Raw genomic sequence first — 19,836 nt, 5'->3', positions numbered from 1 at the left:
GAGTGTGTCTGCTCTAGGATATACTTGGCATTATACCATTAACATTATGTCCACATTATGGGGGCAGTGAAAAAAGATTGAAACTGAACAACAAAGTGAAGGATACAAATGTAGGATCTTAATTTGAGCCAGCTTGTTACAGCAGGACAATAACCCTGCAACAACAGGCAATGTGAATTATCGTGTTGATTATAATTAAAACATCTTTGATGCGTGGTTCTGGTACTGGTTCTAACTGACATTTTTGATTATAAATCAATCTGTGGGCACTGTAGATTGAAATGGCTTGCATTGAGTGGTGGAACGGATTCTCACAGACACAGGAGTATGTCTCTTCTGTCTGTATGAAGCAGGATGTGAAATCTGACAATACTTGAAGCTAGCATGTCCCAGCTTGGACTCCCTCCTACCATTTCATTCGCTCTTCTGACTTTCCTTTAACTCTTGGCTGAACCCTGCCTCACAGCCACTAACATATGCCTGGAATACATACATCGCAACACAGCAGGGGAGAGTGGTTTCGTTGCTGTAGCCCATTCAGAAAACGATTTATAGCCAGTAATCTAAAATAATTAATAGATTTTAAAGAAAAAATATGTATATTTGTCATAGACGGACAAAAGTCATATGAGATGAAAGGGGATTTCCTAACAAGTTCAGGAAGCCAAACTAGAGCAATGGGGGCAGACGTTTTGATCAAGAGACGACATTTACTCTTACACTAAATATACAAATATGTATTTCACACTTATAAGGAAGGTAAAATCTTAAGAGTTAGTCCTTTTAGAAATGGATTATACTATATTTAGAAGAAATATACAGTTGAAGTCAGAAGTTTACATATACCTTCGCCAAGTACATTTAAACTCAATTTCTCACAATTCCTGACATTTAATCCTAGTAGAAATTCCCTGTCTTAGGTCAGCCACTTTATTTTAAGAATGTAAAATGTTAGAATAATAGTGGAGAGAAATAATTATTTCAGATTTGATTTCTTTCATCACATTCCCAGTGGGTCAGAAGTTTACATACATTCAATTAGCATTTGGAAGCATTGCCTTTAAATTGATTAACTTGGGTCAAACGTTTCGGGTAGCCTTCCACAAGCTTCCCACATTAAGTTGGGTGAATATTGGCCCATTCCTCTTCACAGAGCTAGTGTAACTGAGTCAGGTTTGTAGGCCTCCTTGCTCGCACACACTTTTTCAGTTCTGCCCACAAATGTTCTATAGGATTGAGGTCAGGGCTTTGTGATGGCCACTCCAATACCTTGACTTTGTCCTTAAGCCATTTTGCCACAACTTTGAAAGTATGCTTGGGGTCATTGTCCATTTGGAAGACCGATTTGCAACCAAGACTGATGTCTTGAGACGTTGCTTCAATATATCCACATAATTGTCCTACCTCATGATGCCATCTATTTTGTGAAATGCACCAGTCCCTCCTGCATCAAAGCACCCCCACAACATGATGCTGCCACCCCGTGCCTCACAGTTGGGATGATGTTCTCCGGTTTGCAAGCCTCCCCCTTTTTCCTCCAAATATACACAACTGTACACTACCGTTCAAAAGTTTGGGGTCAATTACAAATGTCCTACTTTTTTAAAGAAAAGCACATTTTTTGTCCATTAAAATAACATTGAATTATTCAGAAATACAGCATAGACATTGTTCATGTTGTAAATTACTATTGTAGCTGAAAACGGTACATTTTTTATGGAATATCTACATAGGCGTACAGAGGCCCATAATCAGCAACCAACACTCCTGTGTTCCTATGTCACGTTGTTTTAGCTAATCCAAGTTTATAATTTTTAAAGGCTAATTGATCATTAGAAAACCCTTTTGCAATTATGTTAGCAGAGCTGAAAACTGTTGTTCTACCAATAAAACTGGCCTTCTTTAGACTAGTAGAGTAGTTGAGTATCTGGAGCATCAGCATTTGTGGGTTCGTCTACAGGCTCAAAATGGAAACTGAATATCTCGTACAATGCTGTTTACTACTCCCATCACAGAACAGTGCCAACTGGCTCTAACTAGAATAGAAAGACTGAGCAAGAGGACAAGTACATTAGAGAAAGAGACACCTCACAAGTCCTCAACTGGCAGCTTCATTAAATAGCACCCGAAAAACACCAGTCTCAACGTCAACAGTGAAGAGGCGATTCCGCGACGCTGGCCTTCTAGGCAGAGTTCCTACCTAGAAGGCATCTTAATCTTTTCTTTTTATTGGCTAGTCTGAGATATGGCTTGTTCTTTGCAACTCTGCCTAGAAAGCCAGCATCCCGGAGTCGCCTCTTCACTGTTGACGTTGAGACTGGTGTTTTGCGGGTGCTATTTAATTAAGCTGCCAGTAGAGGACTTGTGAGGCGTCTGTTTCTCTAATGTACTTGTCCTCTTGCTCAGTCTTTCTATTCTAGTTAGAGGCAGTTGGCACTGTCCTGTACATGTCCTCTTGCTCAGTTATTCACCGGGGCCTCCCACTCCTCTTTCTATTCTGGTTAGCGCCAGTTTGTGCTGTTCTGTGAAGGGAGTAGTACGCAGCGTTGTATGAGATCTTCAGTTTCTTGGCAATTTCTCGCATGGAATAACCGTAATTTCTCAGAACAAGAATAGACGGACGAGTTCCAGAAGAAAGTTCTTGGTTTCTGGCCATTTTGAGAGTGTAATCGAACTCACGAATGCTGATGCTCCAGATACTCAACTAGTCTAAATTAGGCCCATTTTACTGCTTATTTAATCAGGACAACAGTTTTTAGCTGTGGTAACATATTGCAAAAGGGTTTGCTAACGATCAATTAGCCTTTTAAAATGATAAACTTGGATTAGTTTATGCAACAACGTGCCATTGGAACACAGGAGTGATGGTTGCTGATAATGGGCCTCTCTATGCCTATGTAGATATTCCATAAAAAAACTGCCATTTCCAGCTACAATAGTCATTTACAACATGAACAATGTCTACACTATATTTCTGATCAATTTGATGTTATTTTAATGGACCAAAAATGTGTGTTTCTTTCAAAAACAAAGACTCTAAGTGACTCCAAACTTTTGAACTATAGTGTTTTAAGCCTTATTTATACAGTTTTGTTGAATAGGATATACATAATATAAAATGTTTCATATTTTCATAGTTTTTTGTATCATATTTGTACTGTGCACTTGAGCTTGTGTCCTCAACCTCATCAATTTATAACTATTTTTACCAGAAAGGTGAGATTTTACCGATTTTTGGAGTATGCAGCATGACTACTTTTGGTTTAAATAATTACTTTTGGGGATTACGTAGATTACATTTTCGATTACATTTAGATACATTTTAATGGCCATTTTTGTAGGGCTTGATAAATCAAGTCTAAAATGTCACAGTGGGAATAACTTCAGAAGCGTTTTTAAACCTGAAATATGTTTTACATTTCATGCATTGCAGAAAAGTTATCCTGCAACAGGGTGATCAAATTAAGATCCTACATCTGTACATCTATGATTCATATTTCCTTCACAAACTCTGGGTAATATTGAAGTCTTTATTACCCTTTCACGGAAACAGTTAATTGATCATGAAGTGCAGAAGGTGATGTAAGAAAATGACATTCAAGAAAATGAAATAAATTTATAAGGGCTGACTAAGATCTCTTCTTTTGTGGCAAATCTCTGAAATAAGTCAGTCCACTCATCTCTAGTTGGAGAAAATGGAGCATCTGCAGCAAAATTAAATGGGATGAGAAATTTCATAACAATGGCATCTTATTATTTCCACAACAATAAGTTACCTGTCCATAAAGTATTTTACATGTATCAAAGTTGTGTATGGGTGATTCTACAGAAGTGGTGTAAATTGCTGACCCAACCCCAAAAATATCATCAGTCTGGAGAATAACTTCACTTTCTTACATCTTACAGTACTTAGAACAGCTACTCACCGTAACAATAATTGTTAGAGGCTACTTTGTCATCTTCACCTCGTGTTGATTTTCAGGGTTGTGACCAATGGAGACCTAAGCTGCAGCTTGATTCCTTCTAGTCTGCTATGTTAATTCTTAATTCAATCTTTTATATACTTGGTTAAAAAGGGGTGTTTCCGTCATACTGACATGCTCTCTGAGCTCCCTCGGGCGTGGCTAGTTACGGTGCAAAGCATAATCAAAAACGATGATCTCGTTACAAAAGTAAAATCATTCCTGTCTTAACCAAAATATTCTCTTAATCTTTGATATTTCCTACACAATGTAAAGGATGCAAACCTGACATACACAGTGTGAAAGCTCTTCAAGTAACAATATTTTCTTCTATCACTATTGTAACATTTTTACAATATTTTCACTTTTATACCATCACAAAATAGAAATGAATTTCCCATATTCCCCACATTCGGATATTGAAATATGTTGTCCCTTTTGGAAGTTAGTTTTTGGGCGGCAAAATGTCTCCGTAACAAAGCAACATTCCAATCCCCATACCAGAGACCAAAAAGTCGTCTGCTGCAAACAATTTACGATTGGCGTGAGGTGTCATAAAACCCCCACACCAATCACTCCTCCCTTCTGTGGGTGAGAGGGATCTGTAGACATTGCTTCATTGTAACCTGATCTTTGGATCCTCACAAGAGAGTCATGACATCACCAACAATATTTGATGTGATATTGTTAAATGAATACAGCACACAGCCATTGTTTATACACCTATTTCGATTGAGAGGTGGCTGTCCCAAACTCCTAAACTTGATTACAATAATTTTTTACATTTGTTATTAACACTATTATTTCAATAGAAAATCTTGATTTGTTCTATTATTACATTGAAAGATACTGATCTAATAATTAGTTTTTCTCCGAAAAACGCTGTCCCCACTTTTGATGTCACTGCCAAAACATACACTTTAATAGACTATAGAATCAATGTGCCTTAAATCACAATCTGTAACATCGGCTTCCAACTCACACTCTCAACCACGTAGATCCCCTGAACGCAGCTCACTTTCAAGCCCACTTTCCAGCTCACACTCTCAAACACATAGATCCCCTGAACGCAGCTCACTCTCTAGATCCCAATCCCCTGAATTCTGATCACGTGTTCACACACCTGTATGTCATTATCACACACTATTTAGTTCAGTTCTTTGCACCCCATTATTGTGAGGTGCTGTTTGTTTTGTGACACACTTCTATTTGAAGCGTTGTTTTTTCCCCATAATTTAATCCTCCCGTGTATGATAGTTTTTGCCTGCCTCACAAACAACGCCTTTAGCCTGCCTGTACTTTAGCCTATTGGATTTCCTGTTATCAACCTATTGCCTGATCTCCCGGACGACTTTACTAGCTGTTTCTCTGCCTGTACTGTTGCCTTTTTGGAGCCCCTGTGTATGACCTTCTGACTGCCCCTGGACCGAGCTACCTGCCTCCACCTGTGGTCCTTTACAATAAACACCTGCTGTGCCCTGCGCTTGAAACCAGCTCGCTGTCTCCTATCGTGTTCATTACACAATCCTACAAATATCACCAGTTGATAGGATTGCACCCCTCTCCACTATGGCCACATGGTGAGTAGTTGGTGTGCAAACATTTTGGAGAAATTTTGTGAGCAAATTGGTCCATCTTAATGTATTTTTTGTAACTACCGAACATCTAATATATCAAGACATATGTATGGTTTTGGGACTAAAATATATGTTTGCAGTGATGTACATCTGTTCAAATGAAAGAGCCACTGAACATGCCGATTGGCACATTTTTTTGTTGCTCATTAGAAAAACAAGGTTTCAGTCTTCTAGGTGTGTTTCCTGACCATTCAGCATTTGTTTAATGATGTTTGTCCCCCATGAAGCACTGTAGCCTATTTCTTCTGCAACAGGAGTAGAATGTTTAGAATAGATACCCTTGAGGTACCTATAGTGGTGAGAGGAAATTGTTCTTTGTCTCATCTTCGATCGAGTTTCCTAGGCTAACAGTGCAGAAACAGCAGCAGACGGAATGTTCCTATGTAGTCTTCTTATTCTTTGAGAGAGTTTCAGTGTTTCTAACCATTTCATACCTTTCATGCTGTCGGTCATGCTGGTCTTTAGAGCCTACCAATTTCAAAGTGTGGATGATACTCACGTTCTCTGGTCTAATCTTGTTGTTTTAAACCATGCGTGATGTCTGGTTCAACACCGTCCGCCTGCTTGGTCTGCTGTGAATTTTGTCACGAGGGGTTTTATACTTGGGTAGAACAGGGAGCGTTTCGTCATGTTTGTACTAACCTGGGCATGGCCACTGACTTATATGAAAATACAATTTCTAATTTAGAAGGCTAAAATCACATTTCATCTTCTCACAAATAGTTTAACATTTAATCATATACGTTTTACAACATTTAGATGTAACTCTGACATATATATTGTGAAAGTTCTTAGTTACAATGTTTACATTATAACATCTTTCATGATATCACAAAACAATAAACATTGGACTTGATTATTCTTTAAATACCCACGGACCATTCCAAATGTTTGGATTACAGAAATATTGTTTCATTATCCAATCTTGGATGTTACAGTACTGCAAAATCTCTTTCTGTTGTAACAAAGGGATTTTTAACTTCCATTTCTGCAGAGTGGGAAAAAGAGTTCATGCAAGGTATTTACGACCCAGTTGTTAAGTCATACAACTCTGGAGGGAGGGGGGGCTGATCTGGATCCTATGATTCTCACCAAAGGGGGAAAGTTGCAGAGGGAGGTGTTCAGTCCCAGGGTCCTGAGCTTGTTGGTGAGCTTGGAGGGGGAATGTGATGTTGAATGCTGAGCTATAGTCAATTCACAGTATTCTTACATAAGTATTTATTTTGTCCAGGTGGGTGAGGGCAGTGTGGTGTGCAATAGAGATTGTGTCATCTGTGGTGTTATTGGAGTGGATCCAGGCTGTTTGGGATGATGGTGTTGATGTGAGCCATGATCAACCTTGCAAAGCATTTTATTGCTAAAGAAATGAGTGGTATGGGGAAATAGTCATTTAGACAGGTGTTCTTGAGCACAGGGCTATAATGGTCTGCTTGAAAGAAGTTGGTATTACAGATGGGATCAGGGATGGGTTGAAAGTGAAGACACTTGCCAGTTGGTCAGCGCATTCTCTGAGTATGTGTCCTGGTATTCCGATCATTGGCTGATCACTCCCAACTCATAGGAATCAAAAGGCGAATGGAGATCCAAATATCCAAAACATAGCCTACTACAGTGAGATGCAGCCATGAACAGCTGTCTTGACAAATAAATAGGCCTACGTAAAAAAAAAAAGTTTACAGTTGGAACCGGTGTTTTTTCTGAATCAAAAGCGCCAAATAAATGGACATTTTGGGGATATAACGACAGAATTTATCGAACAAAAGGACCATTTGTGATGTTGAATGGACATATTGGAGTGCCAACAGAAGAAGATCTTCAAAGGTAAGGCATGAATTATATCGTTATTTCTGAATTTTGTGTCGCGCCTGGTGGGTTGAAATATGATTTTCATGTGTTGGTATGCTGGGCGCTGTCCTCAGATAATTGCATGGTTTGCTTTCGCCATAAAGCCTTTTTGAAATCTGACACTGTGGCTGGATTAACAAGAAGTTAATATTTAAACCGATGTATAACACTTGTATGATTTATGAATTATTATTATGAGTATTTCTGTTTTTGAATTTGGCACGCTGCTATTTCACTGGGTGTTGTCAAATCAATCCTGTAAACGGGATTGGCGCGCGAAGGGCTCCCTAAGAAGTTAAGTTTTTAGTTTTTGCATCTATTACCTTACGTTTTGTACACTAGCCTCAAACAGCTGAAAATACAATATTTTTGGTTATGGAAAATATAATTTACAGTGGTTTAGATGGTACAAAGAATTATGTATACAATGACTGATTGTTTTGTGACATCAACTGAAATTAAGGGAACAATTTGAATTTTAGCAACCATGAAATGCCGGAAAGATTTCTGCATATTGCATCGTTAAGTTACTTTATATCTTATGTACCAATTGCAAAATATCATAATTTGAATGGTCTGGATTTACGTTTACTATGTTATGTCTAGTCTTAGATCAGGCTGCCTACACACAGCAACACAGTGCAGTGGAGATACAGCTTTTTTGGGCGCCAAACTGTCACTCAATCGTATTTTTATATAGGGACATGAAACTAAAACTGAGGGGGCTAAAGTGATCATTTAAACATCTAACATAAATAATTAGATGCATAAGTAATTCAATCGATCAACAAGTTTCAGATTCATACAGTACAATCAACATTGAACATTTTACAGAGAACCATAGAGATGATATTTCTCTAAATAAAGGTTTTGAAAATCAGGTTAAAAATCATGTTTTACTATTTTGTCAATTTGAACTGCAAAAATGTTTTTGAAAATGAATCTGTAATAAAAGGTTAATCAAAATGATCACTACAGTGCACTAGTAGTGACAAATTTAGTGCTGTACCACGGCACTAAATTTGTCACTACTGAAACATAGTGAAAAAGTTGCAATAAAGGGAGAACCATGCACAGTAGTGTTCATGTTGATTAGCCTTCTATTACAGATTAATTTGTGAAAAAAAATTGCAGTTCAAATTGACAAAACAAGTAAAACATTATTTATATTTCAAATATGCAATACAAAGTGTGTGTGTAGTATACACTGTACACTTATGTCTACCCGACATATGTTGGAAGATGTGTGCTGAAAGTTTGGGGGAAATAGTTTTTTTTATCCCTGTATAGCTTGGTGATTCTGTCACTTAAAGTGTTTCTGTAAGAAAACATGACAAACCATATCTGACAGTTGTCCAACGTAGCCGATATTTCAAAGCTGCCCATTTCAGAAACAAACGCACATCATTTTATTTGTTGATAACTTATTCTTGATGGCTGATCCATCCACATCAGAAAATACAACGTTCCAAATCAAATGACAAGCCACTGTCCGAAGATTACAGTAGAAAGACCATGCCACAGACAGTGCATTTCTACCCAATAAGGCACTTGTTATCAAACGCTGTGATTTTCATTGCTTGTGTTGTGCTGAGCATATCTCATTTATTTCGTTGCACATCATAGTGTACTGATTGACTGACTACTTGGCATTCCCCTATCACTAAAGTATGAAGCAAAATCAAACACATTCGAGGAAACACAAATAAAGAAAGCAAATCCAAACAAACTTGGGTGAAATGAATTATCCGCACAAGTCAGCACTCAATGCCCGGTAATCCCCTGAGTGGAACAGTAAGCAGCATATCTTATCACATGATGAATAGCTGAGGCATCCACGCACATAAGAGACTGACGTTATACAACAAGAGCAATTTGAGTGAGCCATTTTTCTCACATTAAACTACAGGAGCAAAGCGTAATTCCAAATGGAAAAACTGTCAGACAATCCTTGGCTCACACAAGTGAATTTAATTGTCTTGTCCTCGTGGTGCTTACTACTTACACGCTAGTTTTGAGGAATCTTTGTGATTTCAATGAGACAACGTTGGAAAATTCATGAAAACAGGAAATAGTATAAGTAATAGCTGTCAAGGATGACTAAATTCTTCCATACATCATTGTTTCATAACATAAAAAAATTCAACAGCAAAACATTTATAAAATTACATTATTTTGAAAGAATAATTATTGAATTTATAGAATGATTTAAAGAGTTAAATTGTCAAAGTAAACATTTACCTTTTCTGTTGACTGCGAGGTCCCAAAGAAGATGGGTATGAAGGCTAGCCACACGATACAGGTGGTGTACATGGTGAAGCCGATGGGCTTGGCCTCGTTGAAGGTCTCTGGCACCCCCCGGGTCTTGATGGCATACACCGTACAGGTGACCATGAGCAGCATGCTGAAGCCAAGCAGGCAGATCAGAGAAAGGTCTGAGATGTCACATTTGAGCACGCCACGGGCCATGTCCGGGTTGGACGTACGTTGGTCCTCATAGTCAATGATAGCCTGAGACGGGTCAACACCAAACCAGATACACACCCCCAGGAGCTGAACTGAGATCAGGCTGAAGGTGATGACCAGCTGGGAGGCCGGGGAGATGAACCTTGGGGTGCTCACTGACATCTTCCCCTGCTCAAAGATGCGATAGATACGGTTGGTCTTAGTGAGCAGCGCTGCATAGCTAATGCTCATCCCCAGACCAAGGAAGATCCGTCGCAGGGAGCAGATGCCAACGTCAGGGGCAGCGATCATGAGGAAGGTGGTGGCATAGCACAGGAAGATGCCCGTCAGCAGCACATAGCTGAGTTCGCGCCCTGACGCCTTCACGATGGGTGTGTCGTTGTAGCGGATGAAGGTGCCCACCACAAACATGGTGGCCATGATGCCCAGCACAGCAATGAGTACAGGGATGACAGCCCAAGGGGAACTCCACTCCAGCTTGACGATGGGGATGGCTTCACAGGCCGTGTGGTTCTCATTGGGCCGCAGGTCAAAGCGGCACATCTTACAGCTGTAGGTGTCGGCCTGGTACTGGTAGCCATCACAGCGCTCACAGTGCCAACAGCAGGGGACACCTTTGACTGTTTTCTTCCTCTCCCCAGGACAACATGGCTGGCTGCAGATAGACTGGGGTACCTGGAGTGTCCCACCAGGCCACCACATCTCCTTAGTCTGGTGGAAAGAAGATGAAGGACAGGAGGAGTTATCTGTCTGAGACCGTTAAACAGTCATAAAAGGGGTACTTGATTAATGCATGTTTTCCATGAATACGCATGATGAAATTTGGATAAACTTAAAGTAACATTTGTAGAAAAAAGAGTATATAAGCATTAACACTGATCAGATTGTGTGGCCACAACTATATTGTTTTTCTTGTTGCATATATATAAGGAATATTACATATGCACAATTTAAAAAAATTCACCTCTATTTAACTAGACAAGTCAGTTAAGAACAAATTCTTATTTTCAATGATGGCCTAAGAACAGTGGGTTAAACTGTCTTGTTCAGGTGCAGAACGACAGATTTTTATCTTGTCAGCTTGGGGATTCGATCTTACAACCTTTCAGTTACTAGTCCGACGCTCTAACCACTAGAATACCTGCCGCCCCAATTAAATTACCATTTTAGTGGATTATTATGAATCTAAACACTCTCAAAACCCAAAATACAAGGATGTTGGGATGAAAGACATCTGTTTTAAGGATGGTGAACGCCATTTAACAAGACGACTACACCATTTTTCAATCACAAAGTCATTACTTTGAAAGATGTTCTTATCTTAAAGCATTGAGTACAGCATTGTTCACATTTTTTAAACTCAGCAGGAAACTATATATGTGTCCCCTTCTCAGCCACATAAGCCTTGCTTAAGAACGAGCAAATGCAGTAATATGGTAATGCTGACATAAAGTAATACCACATAGCAGTCTTGTCTTATTGCCTTTACTTAGTTTATTACCATACGTTTCAGATGCCTGATGGTTACTTGGAATGGCCTGTGGTAGAATCAGAATCAGCAAAGTAAATCATCTCTGAATGACAACATGGTTGTTTACATTTCCTGAATATGTCTTCCTCTTACCGCTATTCCTGGGCCTGCATTCCAAAACAGCTATGGGGGAATATATGAAATGGATTTGGTGTGCAACTGTTGATTAATGCAACTGTTGCACACCAAATCCATTTTTACAATTGTCATATATTCCCCCATAGCTGTTTTGGAATGCAGGCCCAGGAATAGCAGCCCCTTATATCTACTGTCCTTTTGTGATATAGATAAGTCTCAGGTCCTGCATGACTTAACTTAGTTGATAAAGCAACCCAACTGAAGGCAAGGTGCCGGTCCAAGGACTGAGGCTATGTATACAGTAATGACAAATACATTCATATCATGGTTTAATATGATATGTTTTTAGTCAGTGCATCTTTTTTTCACCCAAAAATATGATGTACTGTATTAACCTTCACAGACACTTCTAACTGTACACAGTATTTACTTAGATTCACAGGACTGAAAACCTTGATGGGTGCAACAAACAAGTGGAAGTCATAGAGCGAGAAGTAACCATACATCTAAATGGAGCTGGTCTGCCCAGTGGCCGATGATCTTATACTCTGTGGTGTTGTGTTTCATCTGGTACTGGTAAATCTCATAGCGACCAGGGGCATCTCCGTTCACATTGAAGATCACTGGAGTGCCAGCAATTCCTGCAGAATAATTAAGAGGGACATTTTTGTTAATAAACCATATGTATTCAATTAGAATAATGTTTATTTCCTGAGAGATTTCATGTGTGGTGACGGATTGCTACACACAAGATACTTAACAACATAGAACACAAAGTACAGTATAAAGGATTAGAAATTCATTGATTATGGCCTAATCTATGGATTTCACATTACTGGGAATATAGATATGCATCTGTTGGTCACAGATACCTTAAAAAAAAGGTACGGGCATGGATCAGAAATCCTTGCGACATGGGGACATTATCATGCTGAAACATAAGGTGATGGCTGCGGATGAATGACAACGTTGACATCAGCAACCCGCTCGCCTACACAATGCCATACATGCTGTCTGACATCTGCCCAGTACAGTTGAAACCAGGAATCATCCAGGAAGAACACATTTCTCCAGCATGTCAGTGGCAATCGAAGGTGAGCATTTACCCACTGAAGATGATTACGATGCAGAACTGCAGTCAGGTCAAGACTCTGGTAAGGACTACGAGAACGCAGATGAGCTTCCCTGGCACGGTTTCTGAGAGTTTGGGCAGAAATTGTTCAGTTGTTCAAACCGACAGTTTCATCACTTGTCCGGTTTTCTAGTCTCAGACGATCCCGCAGGTGAAGTAGCCAGAAGTGGAGGTACTGGGCTGACGTGGTTACATGTGGTCTGTGGTAAAAACTTGCATGATCTCTCAAAACCTGAGACATTTGTGGCATTGTGTTGTGTGACAACTGCACATTTTAGCATCCCCAGCACAAGGTGCACCTGTGTAATGATCGTGCTGCTTAAAATATTTATATATACACTACCGTTCAAAAGTTTGTGGTCTCTTAGAAATGTCCTTGTTTTTAAAAGAAAAGCACATTTTCTGTACATTAAAATAACATCAAATTGATCAGAAATATAGTGTAGACATTGTTAATGTTGTAAATGAATACTGTAGCTGGAAATGGCTGATTTGTTTTAATGGAATGTATACATTTGCGTACAGAGGCCCATTATCAGCAACCATCACTCCTGTGTTACAATGGCACGTTGTATTAGATAATCCAAGTGTATAATTTTAAAAGGCTAATTGATCATTAGAAAACCGTTTTGCAATTATGTTAGCACAGCTGAAAACTGTTTAAAGAAGTAATTACAACTGGCCTTCTTTAGACTAGTTGAGTATCTGGAGCATCAACATTTGTGGGTTCAATTACAGGCTCAAAATGGCCAGAAACAAAGATCTTCTTCTGAAACTCATCAGTCTGTTCTTGTTCTGAGAAATGAAGGTTATTCCATGCGATAAATTGCCAAGAAACTGAAGATCTCGTACAATGCTTTGTACTACTGCCTTAACAGAACAGTGCAAACTGGCTCTAACCAGAATAGAAAGAAAAGTGTGAGGCCCCGGTGAACAACTGTGCAGGAGGACAAGTACATTAGAGTGTCTATTCAGCTCCTTTACTTTCAGTGCAGCAAACTCTCTCCAGAAGTTCAGTGAGGATCTCTGAATGATCCAATGTTGACCTAAATGACTAATGAGGATAAATACAATCCACCTGTGTGTAATCAAGTCTCCGTATAAATGCACCTGCACTGTGATAGTCTCAGAGGTCCGTTAAAAGCGCAGAGAGCATCATGAAGAACAAGGAACACACCAGGCAGGTCCGAGATACTGTTGTGAAGAAGTTTAAAGCCGGATTTGGATACAAAAAGATTTCCCAAGCTTTAAACATCCCAAGGAGCACTGTGCAAGCGATAATATTGTAATGGAAGGAGTATCAGACCACTGCAAATCTACCAAGACCTGGCCGTCCCTCTAAACTTTCAGTTCATACAAGGAGAAGACTGATCAGAGATGCAGCCAAGAGGCCCATGATCACTCTGGATGAACTGCAGAGATCTACAGCTGAGGTGGGAGAGTCTGTCCATAGGACAACAATCAGTCGTATATTGCACAAATCTGGCCTTTATGGAAGAGTGGCAAGAAGAAAGCCATTTCTTAAAGATATCCATAAAAAGTGTCGTTTAAAGTTTGCCACAAGCCACCTGGGAGACACACCAAACATGTGGAAGAAGGTGCTCTGGTCAGATGAAACCAAAATTGAACTTTTTGGCAACAATGCAAAACGTTATGTTTGGCGTAAAAGCAACACAGCTGAACACACCATCCCCACTGTCAAACATGGTGGTGGCAGCATCATGGTTTGGGCCTGCTTTTCTTCAGCAGGGACAGGGAAGATGGTTAAAATTGATGGGAAGATGGATGGAGCCAAATACAGGACCATTCTGGAAGAAAACCTGATGGAGTCTGCAAAAGACCTGAGACTGGGACGGAGATTTGTCTTCCAACAAGACAATGATCCAAAACATAAAGCAAAATCTACAATGGAATGGTTCAAAAATAAACATATCCAGGTGTTAGAATGGCCAAGTCAAAGTCCAGACCTGAATCCAATCGAGAATCTGTGGAAAGAATTGAAAACTGCTGTTCACAAATGCTCTCCATCCAACCTCACTGAGCTTGAGCTGTTTTGCAAAGAGGAATGGGAAAAAATGTCTGTCTCTCGATGTGCAAAACTGATAGAGACATACCCCAAGCGACTTACAGCTGTAATCGCAGCAAAAGGTGGCGCTACAAAGTATTAACTTAAGGGGGCTGAATAATTTTGCACGCCCAATTTTTCAGTTTTTGATTTGTTAAAAAAGTTTGAAATATCCAATTAATGTCGCTCCACTTCATGATTGTGTCCCACTTGTTGTTGATTCTTCACAAAAAAATACAGTTTTATATCTTTATGTTTGAAGCCTGAAATGTGGCAAAAGGTCGCAAAGTTCAAGGGGGCCGAATACTTTCGCAAGGCACTGTATATACACACCGAGTATAGAAAACATTAGGAATACCTCCCTAATATTGAGTTGCACTCCCCCCCCCCCCCCCCCCCCCCCCCGTTTGTCCTCAGAACAGCCTCAATTCTTCTGGGCATGGACTCTACAAGGTTTCGAAAGCATTCCACAGGGATGCTGGCCCGTGTTAACTCCAATGCTTCCCACAGTTGTGTCAAGTTGTTGGAATTTCCTTTGGGTGGTGCATCCTTCTTGATATACATAGGAAACTGTTGAGGTGAAAAACCCAGTTGCGGTGCAGTTCTTGACACAAACCGGTGTACCTAGCACCTACTACAATAGCCCATTCAAAGGCACATACATTTTTTGTCTTGCCCATTTACCCTCTTAATGGCACACATGCACCATCCATGCCTCAATTGTCTCAAGGCTTAAAAATCCTTCTTTAACTGATCTCCTCCCCTTCATTTACACTGACTGAAGTTGGTTTAACAAGTGACATCAATAAGGGATCATAGCTTCACCTGAATTCCCCTGGTCAGTCTGTCATGGAATAGCAGGTGTTCCTAACGCTTTGTATACTCAGTCTACAGTAAGTTGATTATACAGACAATTTTGAATTTCCAACACATTAATATTTCTCACAGAAACAAGAATTGATGCAGTCAATCTCTCTTCTACTTTGAGCAAAGAGAGACCGACATGCATACTGTTGACATTAGCCCTCTGTGTACACTGAAGGGCAAGACGTGTTCCTCTGTTCTTGGTCCTTCTTTGCTGCGCTTGATCATATCACCGGGCAAAAGTCAAGATTAGATAAAACTAAAGCCTGCAGTACTTGTTTGGTTGATTATTCTACTACTTTCATCACCAATGGGAACCGTCGACACGGCTGGCTAGCCTATCTTCCAAGGTGCATCTTCCAGAGTAAACAATAGTAGAAGACGCAGGGGGTTACCCCTTTTGGACAATCAGAGCCTTACAAGCGTGCCGCAAAAAGGCCCAATACCCTTCCTGAGAAGGCTGGTTCCGACAGAGATCCACATTGAGCGAAGGCATTTAAACATAAATACATTCATGATTTCTTACTCCAAATGGCCAGTGGTTCGTGTGCAAAGTATATGATTACTGTGAGAGTAGTTCGTAAAATAAGTGTCTCTCTCTCGCTCCCTTTTCATCTTCTTTGTAACAAGCCGCCATATGTTGCAATGACGGCCTACCCCGGCCAAACGCGGACAATGCTGAGCCAATTGTGCGTCGCCCTATGGGACTCCCAATCACGGCCGGTTGTGATACAGCCTGGAATCAAACCAGGGTCTGTAGTGATGCCTCTAGCACTGAGATGCAATGCCATAGACCGCTGCGCCACTTGGGAGCCCCTGCGCCACTCGAGAGCGCTATACCACTCTAGCTCTATATTCACATGTGCAGCTGAATAATTCAGTGGTCTTTTTATTACTATTTGTATTACCTGAGACAATGTAATAAAGTAGTCTGTTTATTCATTAAAGCTGTAGCTGGGAAATCAGATTTTTTTGTTTTCATCATATACTGTGTATTAACAACACTACTATATAAAAGGGCTTACTGTGATGTAGGTGCTGGGGCATGAGTCTTCTACCATACTGTTATTAATGAGTGGAGTAAAAGGGAGGCTGACAGCCATGTGGGACTTCCCATGTCTGTGGCCATTTGCATAGAATTTCACACTCTTTTGTTTTCCTTGTTTCTCTGTTAGATGTTGCCCTCAAAGTACCCTCTCTGAGCACTGGCTAATGACAGAATGGAGCCATGATTACCACAGTAAGGTCCCTCCCCCTGCCTCCTCACTCCCTGCTTCCCCTGCCCTCCCCCTGCCTACCTGCCTTTCCCTGCCTCTTACTCCCTCCCCCTGCCTCTCCCTGCCTTTCCCTCACTCTCTCTGCCTCCCACTGCCAGTCCCTGCCTCCCACTGCCCCTCCCTCCCTCTCCCTTCCTCTCCTGACACTCTTTCCCTCTTCCTGACATTCCTTCCCTCTTCCTGCCACTCCTTCCCTCTTCCTGCCACTCCTTCCCTCTTCCTGACACTCCTTCCCTCTTCCTGCCTCCCCCTGCCTCTCCCTCCCTCCCCTGCCTGTCCCTGCATATCCCTCTCCCTCCCTGCCCGTTCCTCTCCCTACCTATCCCTGCCTCTCCCTCTCTGTGTGTGCCTTCTTGGTCCTGAGCCATTCCAAAAACTCCTCACTGTGTCAAATGATGTGTCTGGGGATCCTGTGATTTTCTGTTGGGAGCCGAGAGTAGAGAACCACAGCCAGCTGCCCCATATTAGTGTGGCTGTCGATAAATAGAGAAGGCCATGGAGAGTAACTCTCTCTCTTTCCTTCTCTCTCTCCTCTCCTCCATTGCACATTACCCCAAGCCCTTTGTAATATGGTTGTAGCTCATTTTGGTGGCACTTGACATCACATATGCCAAGACGTCAAAACAATACACATAGGTGTGCTTGCAAGTCAGGTCTCAGATCTCAACTGTGAAAGTTAATGGGTGAGAAAGCTAAGATTGAAAGGAAATTCGAAATAAACAGCAAAAAAAGAAACGCCCCTTAGGCATGCTGCAAGGAGGCATGAGGACTGCAGATGTGGCCAGGGTAATAAATTGCGATGTTCGTACTGAGACACCTATGATGGCGCTACAGGGAGACAGGATGGACAGCTGATCGTCCTCGCAGTGAAAGACCATGTGTAACAACACCTCCACAGGATCGCTACATCCGAACATCACACCTGCGGGACAGGAACAAGATGGCAACAACAACTGCCGAGTTACACCAGGAGCACAAAATTCCTCCATCAGTGCTCAGACTGTCCGCAATAGGCTGAGAGAGGCTGGACTGAGGGCTTGTAGGCCTGTTGTAAGGCAGGTCCTCACCAGACATCACCGGCAACAACGTCGCCTATGGGCACAAACCCACCGTCGCTGGACCAGACAGGACTGGCAAAAAGTGCTCTTCACTGACGAGTCCCGGTTTTGTCTCACCAGGGATGAAGGTCAGATTCTCGATTATCGTCGAAGGAATGAGCGTTACACCAAGTCCTGTACTCTGGAGCGGGATCGATTTCGAGGTGGAGGGTCCGTCATGGTCTGGAGCGGTGTGTCATAGCATCATCGAACTGAGCTTGTTGTCATTGTAGGTAATCTCAATGCTGTGCGTTACAAGGGAAGACATCCTCCTCCCTCATGTGGTAACATTCCTGCAGGCTCAACCTGACATGACCCTCCAGCATGACAATGCCACCAGCCATACTGCTCATTCTGTGTGCGATTTCTTGGAAGACAGGAATGTCAGAGTTCTGCCATGGCCAGCGAAGTGCCCGGATCTCAAACCCATTGAGCACGTTTGGGACCTGTTGGATCGGAGGATGAGGGCTATGGCCATTCCCCCCAGAAATATCAGGGAACTAGCAGGTGCCTTGTTGGAAGAGTGGGGTAACATCTCACAGCAAGAACTATCAAATCTGGTGCAGTCCAGGAGGAGGAGATGCACTGCAGTACTTAATGGAGCTGGTGGCCACACCAGATACTGACTGTTATTGTTACTTTTGATTTTGACCCCCCCCCCCCCCCCCACCCCCCCCCTTTGTTCAGGGACACATTATTCAATTTCTGTTAGTCACATGTCTGTGGAACTTGTTCCGTTTATGTCTCAGTTGTTGAATCTTGTTATGTTCATACAAATATTTACACATGCTAAGTTTTCTGAAAATAAACGCAGTTGACAGTGAGAGGACGTTTCTTTACAAGTTTCTTTACGAGTTTACAAGGCGTTTCATGTGGTAAAGGTGTCACTGTGTCTATATGTAGCTGATGTGAAATGGCTAGCTAGTTAGCGCTAGTGGCGTTTCAATAGGTGACGTCACTTGCTCTGAGACCTTGAAGTAGTGGTTCCCCTTGCTCTGCAAGGGCCGCGCACTGAAGAGTAGATCAAAAGCAAATATTCTCAGCTTGCAAACTTAAGTTATCTGTGGTGAGACATGAGAATGCCTTGCAGCCTCCACTGTATACATTTCTCACGACACTAAAACTACTCCACTTGTATTCATATACGAGTCACTTTTTAAAATCATTTTGATTAAATACTCTGTGAGTAATTGAAAAGATATGAGTTTGAATTAGAAAGGTTTATTCAGTGCCAGATTAAAATGGTAACCTTTAGAAGTCATTAATTAAAAAAGCTGATGGAAAATAGACTGGAATTAGCACACTTTACTTCTTCAAGAGGCTCCCATGGGCATTTGATGAATTAAAAAAGTATTTTAAGGTGTCAACTCTCTAAATCATTGTGTATTTTGAAAAGATTTAGTGGCATTCTAGGCCTGTGGACTGGGCTTCTTGCCTGCAGCTATTGTAAGAAAGAAGAGTCCATGTCCATTATCTCAGAGGTTATTGCTCTGCTGTAGTTTTGTCACTGTCAAAGCCTGCACTTATCGAATGTGTAAAGAAAACTGGCATCATATGGTTAAATTCTGAAGCAATAGTCTATAGGGTCTGAAGAGTGGTAAAATAGTCCAGTATAAAATCACAGTCAACTGAAATACATTCTCAAGAACCAATGATCTCGACCCAATTATTGACTGACTAATTGATAGTTACAGTATTTGGAGTATAAAAAGTACTTCATATTATTCTAAGCACTTGAATTGTTTACATTATGTAAAGATGGCATACATTGTACTGAAATCATAAAGGTTTGCTGTAAAAATAATATCCATAAATACATTTCATGATGGTGGTTTTGTGTCTTGGCATATATTCTACATATCGGTACTGCATGTGGTATAAA

At 41.0% G+C, this 19,836-nt stretch overlaps 1 protein-coding gene across 1 annotated transcript in view; it reads right to left on the bottom strand.

Moving 5' to 3' along the window:
• Positions 1-19,836, bottom strand: part of LOC110531212 (metabotropic glutamate receptor 4-like) — a 216,838-nt gene that overhangs the window by 12,715 nt on the left and 184,287 nt on the right. The window contains exons 7-8 of the mRNA XM_036988394.1: positions 12,024-12,160; positions 9,686-10,621 (exon numbers count right to left, since the gene is read on the bottom strand). Of these exons, the coding sequence (XP_036844289.1) occupies positions 9,686-10,621; positions 12,024-12,160 (1,073 nt within the window). The remainder of the gene's footprint in view (positions 1-9,685; positions 10,622-12,023; positions 12,161-19,836) is intronic.

This window comes from Oncorhynchus mykiss, chromosome 9, assembly GCF_013265735.2.
Source record: "Oncorhynchus mykiss isolate Arlee chromosome 9, USDA_OmykA_1.1, whole genome shotgun sequence".
Lineage (NCBI taxonomy): Eukaryota > Metazoa > Chordata > Actinopteri > Salmoniformes > Salmonidae > Oncorhynchus > Oncorhynchus mykiss.
This window is presented reverse-complemented; position numbering and strand designations above follow the sequence as displayed.